At 40.8% G+C, this 13,446-nt stretch overlaps 1 protein-coding gene across 1 annotated transcript in view; it reads right to left on the bottom strand.

The window, feature by feature from the left end:
- Positions 1–12,143: 12,143 nt before the first annotated feature.
- LOC109105940 (sodium-dependent phosphate transport protein 2B) overlaps positions 12,144–13,446 on the bottom strand; it is a 37,583-nt gene continuing 36,280 nt past the window's right edge. Inside the window, 1 exon segment of the mRNA XM_042751341.1 lies at positions 12,144–13,397. Coding sequence (XP_042607275.1) covers positions 12,849–13,397 — 549 coding nt within the window. The 3' untranslated portion in view covers positions 12,144–12,848.

The following is a 13,446-nucleotide window of genomic DNA, read 5'->3' as shown; positions in this document are numbered from 1 at the left end:
AGTTATAAACCTCAAGATGGCGCCACAGCTCAGGAATGGCTAATCTGAACTTGAGTTATGTTTTTATTATTATTGTTATTACCATTCTCATTAAAAGATGCTTTGTCAGCTGAACAGTTGACATATGCTGTTAAACAACAGTACAACCCACTGAATGCATACTTCAGTCCCTCAAAGCCAAGTCAAGTCACATTTATAACAAGGAGGTTTATATTTATAAACAAGGAGTTTTTAATTTACACTTTTAGCTATATGGAGTACACACAAACATCACTCTGCTGCAGAATTTCAATGCCATTAACACCAACTTCCATGTGATAGTATTAAATCTAAATGTATGACGATTACGACAATGAGTATGTCCTGACATGTGTTGTCTAACCCCAACATGGATATTAAAATCACTAACAATTAAGACTTATCTGCAGCCAGCACTAGCTCAGATAGAAAATGAGCACATTCTTTGATAAAGTCTGTATGGTGCCTGGTGGCCTGTGTATACAGTAGCCAGTACAAACGTCACAGGGGATTTATCATTAACGCTTATCACTCTATATCACAGCCTCAGTGTTATTCCTGTCAAAAATGAAATATAGTGCTAAGGTCTATATCTTAATAAATTAATTAACAGCATATTGCAGTGTTTACTGCCAGTGTTTCGCAACTTGTGTGGGAAGAATTATCAAAACAAAAACACAAAAAACAAGCCCTATTTTTAAGAGAATTTATGATGCTTGTTTTAGTTTTAATACCGTATGGTTGTATTAGAGGAGACATGTCAAAACATGTGTAACTGTTATAACTCTCAAGAATTATATATTTTATTTACTTGATACTCTGTTCTAACTTTTTGGGTGATAGTTTAGTTTTAAATGATCTTTACAATGATCCTGTTTGATTCCCTTTTCCATGCACACATCTGACAATAGGAGGCACTGGATTTCAGTGTTCTAATATGTAACCTATTAGCTGCTGTATAACGTTCCCTATCATGTTTCCCTGTAGCTGATAGTGTGATTAGCTGATCATACCATACTGAACATAAGTTGTGCCCTGACCAAAAAAAAAAAAAAAAAAAAAAAAAAAAAACATCTAGGAAATGTACTGTGTTACTGGCACAGCATTGTGCACGACAAACTGAATTAATTTCTCAACTGATCTGATCATTTCAGTCAGATTTTTGTCATTAACAAAATTAAAAAATGATGATGGATGATTCAAAATGTCCATCAGGCAGGTTTACTGGCCCAGTAGTGGGAGATGTCCCGGACCTCCCCCACCACATACAAGAACACAGAGAGCCCCATCCCCCAGTGCTCCTCTGGAAACACCACAATGGTTGTTTGGAAAAGTCATCAGTCCCACCCTTGATTTAACACTTCGTAGAGCCTCCTTTTGCTTAAATTACAGCCATCAGTCTTTTTGGATATGTCTTGTACTAGCTTGCACCACCTTTAACTGGGGGAATATTTGCCCATCTTCCTTGCAGAATTGCTCAAGTTCAGTCAAAATCCAGTGGTGAGCAGCAATGGACTGCTCTCTTCAAATCCATCCAAATATTTTCACTTGGATTTAAGTCAGGCCTGACTTGGCCACTCAAGGACATTCACCTTCTTATCCCTTAATCCATTTCGTTGGTGTTGTTTTGGCCAGGTATGCTTAGGGTCATTGTCGTGTTGGAAGGTGAATGACCTGCCCATCTTGTCAGCTATCCAGCAGAGGGGACACAAGTTTTCCTCAAGAATTTGGATGTACTTGGCAGCATCCATTTTCCCTTCAATCCTGACCAATTGCCCAGTCCCAGCTGAAGAGAAACACACCCCCAAACAATGACATAATACCGTGCCCCCACCATGCTTCACAGTAGGTATAGAGTGTTTTGCGTGGTGTGTTGTGTTTGCTTTTTAGTAGAACAGTTAAAGCCAACAGACTCCCACCTTGATAATGTTCCATCAAAAAACTAATCAAACAGGCTTTTGATATAGTTGGGCAGCCTAGTGTTTTATCTATTATAAATAGTTGCCGTTGTATCATGGAGTTGCTCCGGCTTCTTTTTAAACATGCTGTGGTTGCACCCTCTAATTAAAAACATTAATTTGGTCTCTACAGTGTATTGCAATTATAGACCTATTTCAAAATTGCCTTTTCTCTCAAAAGTGTTGGAGAAAAAGCAGTTCTCAGTCAGATGCAGTCTTTCTTGAATAGTAATTCTCTCTTTTGAAGTAGTTGTAATGAGGTAGTCCACTGAAGGCGAGCGTAGATGGAACCCAAGTGCAGTTTTATTTATAAGGTGCAATCCAAAATCCAAACAATAAACAAAGACTTGACTTGACGAGGTATGAACAGACTTGACTTGAACAGACTTGACTCACCAACAGCAGTTACATATGTTAATACACGACCGGGCACAAATGGCAAAAACATGACTACTTATAACAAACAATACAGGTCACATGGACAAGAATAAACCAAATGGGAAACAAGACAAATGACTAAGACAACCAATCAGAACATGACACATTGTAAGAGGAACCAATAGCAGGAATACAAGAGGGCAAGGGAAGCTTGACACAAACAGCATAAATCAAACTACAAAATAAAAGACATGAAAACAATGAACAAGAAACAAAACCCAAAACAGACCTTATAGTAGTTTAGGGAGCATCACAGTACAGAATCTGCACTTTTAAAGGTTCTTAATTTATGTTTTGTTAACTGTGGACTCTGGTAATGCTGCAGTTCTGGTGTTACTTGACCTTAGTGTAACATTTGACACCATAGACCATACAATTCTTATTCCACGGCTTGAGCAATTGGCAGGGTTTCAAGGTACTGTTTTAAAATAGAAGTTTTTCAGTTGTCTTGGGTGAATTTACATCATCTTCGGCTCCTCTTACATGTAGGATTCCCCAAGGATGCATTTTGGGTCCCATTTTGTTTTCATTATATATGCTTTCAATTGGGTCTATATATATGGCTTCCAATGGGATCTATTAAAAAAAAAAAAAACAAAAAAACATGGCATTCATTTTCACTGTTGCGCTGATGACACCACACTCACTAGGACCTCTTCTTGCTTATATATATATACACCAGTGAAGAAGCTCACTAGGACCTCTTCTTGCTTGTTTGAATTACCTGAAAACTTGGTTGGATGAGAATTTTTTGCATATGAATAAATCTAAAACAGAGATTATTGTGTTTGCACCCCCAAATACATATGGGTCCCCTATGTTTGATTTAGAATCTTAATCTATTCATGGTAAATCCATGGTAAAAAAATTTAGGGGTAAAAAAAAATTTAGGAGTCGTTAAAATTTGACAAACAGATCAATGCTGTGGTGAGATCAGGTTTTTTTCAATTAAGAACACTGTCAAAGGTCAAACCATTTTTGTCATTTTATGATTTCGAGAGAATGATGCATGCATTTGTGTCTTTACGTCTGGACTATTGTAATTCCCTGTATGTGGAGATTAGTCAGTCCACTTTGTCTCAATTGCAAATTGTCCAGAATGCTGCTGCAAGATTACTGACAGGCTCTCGGAAACGGGACCACATTACCCCTATTCTTTCTTCTCTACATTGGCTGCCATGTGTTGGACTGATTTTAAGATTTTGTTGTTAGTTTTTAAATCTTTAAATGGCCTTGCACCTCCATATCTTTCAGATTTATTACAACCATACTCACCATCCAGATCACTTACGCTGAACAAAATTATAAACGCAACACTTTTTTTTTTGCCCCCATTTTTTATGAGCTGAACTCAAAGATCTAAGACTTTTTCTAGGTACACAAAAGGCCTATTTCTCTCAAATATTGTTCACAAATCTGTCTAAATCTGTGTTAGTGAGCAGTTCTCCTTTGAAGAGATAATCCCTCCACCTCACAGGTGTGGCATATCAAGATGCATATCAAGTGTGTAATGTTTTTGCTGGTTTATACATGTTTTAAAAAGGTGTACATTGGTCAACTAACTGTTGTTTTTAATGGTGCTTAAAAAGATAAATAGCCTTGCCTTTTTGCCAAACATAGCACTTGGAGTTCAGTCCAAAAAGGTCTAATTTGGTCTCATCAGACCATAGCACCTTTGCCAGAAGGTATAAGACTCTTCCAAATGTGTTTTTCTATAGTGCAAACAAGACTTTCGTACCACCCTGCCATACAGGCCAGCTTTGTGTAATGCTTGGGAGATTGTTGTCACATGCACAGACCCACCAAACCCACCCAAAAATGCCTGTAAATCCTTCAAAGTTGTCTTTGGCCTCCTGGTAGCTTCTCTTATTAATGTCCTCCTGGCTCTGTCATCCACTTTGGACAGACAGCCTGATCTAGGCAATGTGCTGGTGGTGCCATATGCTTTACACTTCTTAATGATGCTTTGAAACAGTACTCCAAGGGATAGCTAAAGCCTTTTAAAGGTTTTTGTAGCCTTCTACTAACTTGTGCTTTTCTATTACTTTATCTCTGAGATCTTTTGAAAGCACTTTTGCAACCATGGTGAATTCTTCACCGAACTATGCACTACTAACAATGTAATCTTCAAGAAACTGCTCGTTTTATTCTGATATAATCAACACCAGTACTATTGACGTCACTTGGGGCAATTAGCCTGGTGTTAATCTGGAAGTTGATTGCTTGCACCTGAGCAAATTTATAATGCTATACTCTAAGGCAGTGGTTCTTTGTGGGGGAGTCGTGGCCTAATGGTTAGAGAGTCGGACTCCCAATCGAAGGGTTGTGAGTTCGAGTCTCGGGCCGGCAGGACATTGTGGGGTGGGGGGAGTGCATGTACAGTCTCTCCTAGCACTTCAATACCACGACTTAGGTGCCCTTGAGCAAGGAATCGAACCCCCACTGCTCCCCGGGCGCCGCAGCATAAAATGGCTGCCCACTGCTCCGGGTGTTTGTTCACAGTGTGTGTGTGTGTTCACTGCTCTGTGTGTGTGCACTTCGGATGGGTTAAATGCAGAGCACTAATTCTGAGTATGGGTCACCATACTTGGCTGAATGTCACGTCACTTTCTAAATTCCAGTCCCCTCCTCTGCACATTTAGCATTGCCTTGTCCAAATACCCACACTTGCGGTCTTTGCACTTGATCACTTGACTACTAAAATGACGTATTTCCTGTATTTGGCCCAAGTCGCGATGTGGATTTAGAATCTGTGCGTTAAGCGCACTGCGCTTTAGCCTTTTTTAAGATCTGGACAGGTCTTGCGCACTTACTTCCTGCCGCGTGCATGCACTCTCAAGTGGCCAAGACTGCAATGTGGGTATTTGGACAAGGCACATGTCTCCCTTATTTAACACACCTGATGGAGATCATCAGCTTGTTACTTAAGTTCTTTGATCGCTCTCCTAGCTGATGACTCCATCAGGTGTGTTAAATAATAGGGGGGGCCCCCAGGACTGGAATTGAGAACCACTGACATAACCTACGCCCTAAAGATGCCTTAATATTACTTAAGCATATGCCTAATGCCTATTCGACTCACTTTAAGTTAAATTATAGGCTATAACAGACTTTAAAAAAAATGGACTTGAATTTCCTATTAGTTATAGATAAAATTGCTTAAATTACTTTCATGTAATAAATCAATATGAAAGCACATGATATTGACTGTTTTTCTACTTTTCCCCCTTGACATTATATACCATATTTAGTAATATATTTCTTAAATATTCAATTTGAAATCCTTTACTGCAATAAAATAAGTAGACAATACAAAAAGGATTCGATGAAAAGGTAAACATTTATTGAACACATGAAATATTATAGATAATCAGAAAACCACAAAATGAAACCAGAACAAATAACCTGTTTCCTGAACAAAAAGGCATTTGACAAACCGTATCTTCTTAACAAAACTGAACTCGGATCACATCTTCAAGCAACCGAAGCAGCAGACGCTGCCTCGCCTGCCTCTACGGTTTCCTCCAATCACCTTGCTCTGCTCGCTGTGCCTCACCTACCTCTACGATTTCTCTGTAACCTTGCTCTGCTGGCTGTGCCTCGCCTTCATCTGCATCGGAGTCCCACTGCTCTTCTGCGCTAACAGCCCACCTGGCCTCCGCTGGCTGGATGGCCAGAAGGAAACCATCCACGTTAAGTTTTAGGTCAACTGCCGAAGACTGCAAAAAATGATCCTCGATCGCAGATAGGTGGAGAGCGCCGAGCTGGATAGCTGCACAGTTTTCCTCGCTGTTCTCAGTGGACACTGTGGCTTTACCTCCAAAGCTGGTGGAGTAAGACAACGACTGTTGCTTCATTTTGCAGCCCTCGCACCTGTGCGTCTTTAACTTCTCCACAAACTCCTTCTGCTTGTAGTGGCAGCTGGAACAGCGGCGTTGAATAGTGACTTCTATGCCTTTTATTGTGGCGCTGAAAAGCGCTGTTGATCTTTCTTCTTCCAGGTTGGTTGCTCGCTCCGCCACCTCCAAGTCTGCGATCTGCTACGATGCTGCTGGATGGACCAGTACAGAGGCAAAGGCACCCGTCTCGCTCTCTGGTAGAAAGGTTCTTGAAGGCGTAGGAGAGGACGCCGGCCTCAGCAGCGTTGATGAAGCTGTCCCACAACATCAGCTTTATCTCCCCCATTCCGGACACAAACACAACATTAGCAAGGTATACGGCTCTGTGACTCGCACCTTCTGCCTCGGACCTAAGGCCTTCACCTCTGCTACAGTCATCCTTTTGTAGCTTGGTGGCGCGCTCCGCAGAAAAGACAGCCTGGTCACCTCTACGCTGGTCCCACGAGAGCACAAGACATCAAAGCCGTCTGGATCAGAGAAGCCTAAGGAACAAGCAAAAATCTTTCATTAAAACCGAGCTCCCACAGCCGACTCAGCAATAAGCCACAATACAAGTCAGTGAGTCTGATCTGGATAAACAGTTAGGGCGCTTACTTATGCTGCGCCTGATGTTCAGCAGCCACACCAGGTTGCCGTTCTTTTCAGCTTGAATGAAGAGGGCTTGCTTTTCCATGGCAAAAACGACTGCTCTGTTGTACTCCTGCCTGGTGCTCTGAAGGACAGCAGTGAAAAACGCAGAACTATTCCTTGACAGCTTTCAGGGTGATACTTTCGAATCTCTTCACCCTCTTTTTGCACTTTAGCAGACTGGTCATCCTTCCCTTTCCCAGACACTACCTGACGCAGACTAAACGTTGTCCTGAGGACTCCGAATTGGGCTTGCTCGGATAAATGACAGCACCGGCAGCAGTTGGGCTATTTATACCTCTGATATGCAAATTAATCTGGGACTGAGGAGTGTCCTCTCATTGGCTTCAGTGGGAGGGGCCAGCATAACCATATAACAATTCATAAACATGCAATAAATGTGTTTAAATATGATATGGCCTATAAGACACTGTCAGTGATAGTAGCGAAATTACATAGGGTAATTCAGATCAGTTTTTTCTTTTTTTTTTTTAATTTTCCAATTTTCGTGTTTCCACACTTGCAATGTTGTTTTGTAGAAATGTAATATGTAAAGGAATCATTTGGTATTGACTGGAAATACTTAGGCCAGTGGTTCTCAATTCCAGTCCTGGGGCCCCCCTTCTCTGCACATTTAGCATGTCTCCCTTATTTAACACACCTGATTGAGATCCTCAGTTCGCATGGTTCTCTCTCCTAGCTGATGATCTCCATCAGGACTGGAATTGAGAACCACTGCACAAACACCCCTCCAACACCCAGACCACACTAGATATATACTCATAAATATACACACAAACATCATCCACACAGATCCGGCGTTTTGGGAGAGTGAAATTGACATTTTTTGAAACCGGGTCCCCGAGTGGATAAATTTGAAAATGCCACCCTTGCGTTTTTGTGTGGACAGCGAATCCGTATGCTTTCTGAAATGATGACGTCATCAGCCCACGCATCGCCCAAAAAAACACTGCCACTTTTTTGTAAAGCCATATTTTGAAAACAGTTTATTTAAGGTCTAAAGTGATTAATCCCAAGGATGCACAAGGATCAATTCTGGAATGTGTTTGCATTCACACAGAAGGCACTCTAGCAATTTTAAAGCAGGTATGTGTGAAGGGGGCTATGGACTAACAAGGAAAGTATACTGGCCCTGTCTCATATGGCACCTTAAAGGCTATGACACACCATCCTGACGGTCAGCCATCAGCTAACGTTGGGTCATCGCTGAGTGTCTGTTATCTCAGTTTTAGCTGTGTACCACAGCACCAGACTAGTCAAAGTACATTCATATCAGTTTGGTGTGTTACGGCCTTAACCTGTGTGGTCTTTCTTTCCAGTCCATGCTTGCATCACATAATGTTGCTTTGATGGTTGGGTACTTGCGGAGCTTACCTCATTGAGGGTTTGAAAGAAGTGTGCATAAAGGGTGCATAGTTGCCACAGAAGTGGCACTCGTGAGCTTGTTTCTGAAACCTTAAAGGAAAAATGGGACTCCCTACAGCAGGAGTTCTCGACCCTGGCCCTCGAGGTCCAATTTCCTGAGGAGTTTAGCTCTAACGCTAATCGAATGCACCTTTACAAGAAAATCAAGGACTTTAGGCTTACTAGAAAGTTTGATCAAGGTTGAACATAAACTCAGCAGGAAAGTGGACCTCAAGGGCCAGAGTTGCGAATTCCTGCCCTACATTGCACATGCTGTAAGAGGAGGGCAACACAAAATTTACCACATTGCCAGAACTTCATCTGAGCCTTTAGCCTCTCAGGCATAGGTAAACTCGGCTTCATCTTGCACACAGCTGAGGGTGCAAGCCTTTCAAAGTATGCTCCATTGACTTTGAGTGTGGATAGATGCACTCGGCTAGTGAAGCTCTCAAATCACATGCACACACACACATTGTAGCTGGACAAGTCTGTGTGGACACAAAAACTGGGCTGCACACAGATGTTGTGCATGGACATCAGCAGAACATGGACAAAATCATTTTTCTTTGGCTGATGCGCAGGTGTGATTTTTTTCCCATGGTTCACTCCATCTAGGACAAAGCTGAGTGCACAAGCCCTTCAAAGTATACGATAACACAAAGCAACAAATGTCCCAGGCCTAGTCTTCTTTCTCCCTCCACTGTCTTTCCCCCTCCTTATATCCTTCCGGTCTTCATCCGTGGGACTCAAGACCAATGTTCCATGCAGGGTTTCTCAATAAGGGACTTTCACTCCACCAGCTGAGAGGCTTACACTCGTAATGCCACACAAAAGTACTGGGCAGCCCTGGATAGCCTCAGCGCCTCCCCTGTGGACATATCAACACAAATGCTCAAATTGTAAAATAAACAAACAAAACAAGGAACATAAAATGTCCCAGGCTTGGTGTCCTCTCTCTCTCCCTCCACTGTCATTGCTCCTCATTATATCCTTCTGGAGCTCCCCTGTGGGACTTTAAATGCAGATACCAAGTGCTGACCGCAGAGTGAAACTTTGCTGATGTTAAAAATGTCACATGGACTATCTGCGAGTCAGAGTGGATTGTGGACAAGGTAAGTTCACTTTTAGACATGAAGAAGTGTGATTGAAGAAAGTGAGGACCAACTACTCAACATGGTTCATATTTAGGATGGCAATCAAGTGTTGCTTTATTTGCGGTTTGTATATCCATATTTCTAGTTTTGGTTTGCCTTTTTGAATGATGAATACAGACTACTGCCACCTGCTGGTATGGAGAGTAATTTAATCTCACTCAAGCCCCTTTCACACTGCACGTTGGTCCCGGAAAATTGCCTAAAAATTGCCGGATCACCTTCTGTGTGAACCGGGGTGGATTCCGGGATCGATCCCGGGTTGGGCACCTAGTAACATTGCTGGGTTCATAGTCCCGGAACAAGCTCTGTGTGAACAAAAGCCAGAAAGCAAAATGCTGTAAAGGGTGTATCATAATGATGTCACACGTTATATCGTGAGACTCTTTTACCAGGTGTGTTGAGGGCAGATCAACGTTTGCAAACTGTAATGAAGCACAGACCAGTTAGCTTCTCACTATCTGCGCTGAAGCTGAGATCGTTCGCCAGCCAATTGAAAGTTAACGTACCTAGCGGTTTTCGACTCATTTATTTTTATTTACACGTCACATCCTGATGTCACGTGTCATTACGGGACATTTACAGGTTGTGTGTGAACGCATGCACATATTCCAGGAAATCACTGGTAGTGTGAAAGGGGCAAAATCTAGCGACCCGCAATAATTGTATTTTCCGGAATCGCAGTGTGAAAGGGGCTTCAGTCACAGAACATACTGATAGTTGACTGTTGGTTGTAGTCTTTTGTTTTCTTCAGTTCACTGGGCAAATTTTTAGCATGCAGGTGATGTGGGACACCAACTAAAGCCCTATTCGAATAGGATTAATTTTACATAGAGAGGTGGGGTAAACTAATTATTATACCGTCCAAATGTGCCATCTCAATGTCAGTAAAGATTACAGTGACTTTTACCTTCTGTAAAGTATGGAACACTAGCCTCCTGTGCGAACAGACCAGTTGTAAATATGTGTAATATATTCCATTATTTCCTGGCATGAAACTTCTGTTAGCTTTAGGTAAGTGCCTATTACCAAAAGAATCCAATCAGAATAGAATTAATTTAACAAATTGTTCAACCAGACCTAACTAATATTACAAACAACATGGTGTGCACAGGAAGCAATCTGGTACACACACAAGATGACGAGAGAGGTGATTGGCAGTGCTAAATTGAGTTACATTCTCCCACTTTCTGGTAGTTTTTATTGAAAAAATATTCCTGTGCCAAATTGGTCATTAATATTACAGACATCCTGTGGTAAACATCCTGGTAAAGTGGTCCTAATCTCATCCAAATAGGGCTATAGTTGACTTTCGTCACAGCTAGTTCTTTGATGTCAGCTTGGATTTTTTTTTTATTAGTTTTGTCTTGTGTGGGTTGATAGAAAACCCATTCTGAGAATGAACTCATAACTGGATTTGTCCAAGTTTGTCACAATTGGCATAAAATATATGATTATTCAGAGTTTTGCTTTGAGGCACTGTGTTAAATACACAAGATATTCATGAAAAAATTACACTCACATCTATATTCTCATATTCACATCTGACACAAAACTAACCTAATTTCCCCACTACATAATACAAAAAATATTCTCTGGGTGCTATCTCATTACTTACCCTACGCTCATGATAACATTTTCAGAACTCACCCACACAAGCTGATAAGTAGATACACTAAGAATTAAAACAAAACAAATGGACACTGGAGCATCTTTGACTCACAATAAAACAAGAGATAAGAAGTTATAAATTAATCAAAAGTTTAGTGGTCTTAAAGTAAACATCAGGTTTTAAATGGCACAATGTTTTTCATAGATACAAAATTCAGAGTCAATGTCCTTTTGTCATCTTAAATATTAAAGACAATATCTTACGTCAAAGTAGAGAAATATTTTAAGCTTAATCTTAATGAAATTTACAAAATGCAACAGTATAACCAGACACAAAAGAAAGAGAGAGAGAGAAAATTTGTTTACAAATATTTAAAAATATAAAAATGCATTCGTGCAAACATAATGTGCAAAATTACTGCCAAGAGTGTGCAATTTCATTGGCCTGCTTACCCCACCGCATTACCATTTTCAGAAATAAATACTGAACAATTATACAAACAAAGACTTTTATGAAAGCCCTGACTCCTCCTACTGGTAGATCATGCACAAACAACTACATTAACAATCAACAGTTAGCGATAGATATTAACCTCTGCACTGTGATGCTATGTTATTGTGGTCTATGTACCTGACATTTTCTTTGTTCTTAAAGACCACATTAAAAATTGACTGATAAGTTGAATATACCTTTCCTGTGTTGATGTATTTTCCTGTTAAAACCGGAAGTTGGGGTAGGTCATACTGATTTCAGAGGGTCTTTAAGGCTGCATTTACACTGCAAGTCTTAATGCACTGATCCGATCTTTTGTCCAAATATGATTTTTTTTTTTTTTTGGGCCCGTTTACAATCAATCACACACAAACAACATCTAACAAACATCTGTGATTACATTAATTCCATCCAATCAGTGATCACTTTACTATGCACATGGTAGTAGGCCCATAGGAGTTAAACGGCCGAGCTATTTAAATATTAAAATATATGTATAATTTTTTTTTATTTATTTTTTTATATCGAGTAGACATTATTTGCCAGCATGGACAACAGCTGTCACGGAGGTTTTGCCGCACAAAATCTGACTGAACGGATAAAGACTGGAAAATAACAGTAATTATGTTATTTTATCTACAGCTTGTTAGATGTAGAATTCTGAGAGTGAAATAGTAGCGCTGTAAGATAATATTTAATTTGAATGAATTAACGACAGAGAGAGAGAACACGCTAGTGAGTATCCTAATGAAGCTTGTTGGTTTAATAACATAAACAGCTCCTCAATTTTGCGCAATTTCCACATAAAATTCCCACCCTCAAAATGCAAGCACATATACAGCACTCCGGCATATTGGCATATGTGTCGCCATCATATTGTGGTGGCTCGGAGTTCTGTGGGGAATCGTATGTGTGTGTTTTAGATGCAGGTCGATGTCCAGATATCAGATATGTATCCGAATAAAAGTCCACATTTGGAAGTGGCCCAGATCAAATGCAAAAAAAAAAAAAAAAACGGATCTCGTGCAGATTCTTGTTTAAGCATGTGCAACAAAATTCGATTTTTTTCTTGTCCTAGTGTAAATGCAGCTTAATTGAACTCCATTATTTTGCATAGATTTAAATGTAGTGATTAAATGTTGCAGTCATCAACAACAAAGTTGCACATGGACCCAATGTGCCGTGTTTGAGCATTACCAGAAATACACATTTTGTTATAAATAATGCATTATAAATGTGTCGCTGTTACTTTGACTTTGGCCTCATCCTCTATAGTGAGTGCAGGGTTGTCATACATCTCTAAAGTCTTATCCTTGGTTTTCATGTCATCCTTCTCTTCATCCTTCTCTTTTTCTTTGCAGCACTTGCAGCAGCAGCAGCAGCGAGTCCTGCAGAAGCTCATGCCGGCAGTCACCACTTTGTCCCAGGGTTTGAGGGAGTGTAGCGGTTTGGGCAGGAAGTCCCAGCTGCGGAGGAATGATGGCAGGAAACGTGGGCAGCGTTTCTGCATAATGTTTACCACGACCACAAAGATCGCCAAGACCACCACAGGCACTCCGACCCCCACCAAGACCTGCCACCCTGCGATGGGAGAGGCCAGGACTAACAGCGGGAAGAGGAGGAAGATCAGGATGAGATACAGTGCTGCAAACCAGCGGTACTTGGCAGTGACGGTTTTGCCCAAGGCTTTGGCTAATCGGATAGGGATGCGTGTAACGGGGATGGGATACCAGAGCAGAATACCACTAATGTTGAAGAAGAAGTGACAGAGAGAAATCTGGAAGAAAACCAAACGAAATAGTCTTTAATCTTTTAACCAGAGTAAT

This window comes from Cyprinus carpio, chromosome B23 (genome assembly GCF_018340385.1).
Source record: "Cyprinus carpio isolate SPL01 chromosome B23, ASM1834038v1, whole genome shotgun sequence".
Lineage (NCBI taxonomy): Eukaryota > Metazoa > Chordata > Actinopteri > Cypriniformes > Cyprinidae > Cyprinus > Cyprinus carpio.
The sequence above is the reverse complement of the archived record's forward strand: the minus strand, read 5'-3'. Positions and strand labels throughout refer to the sequence as shown.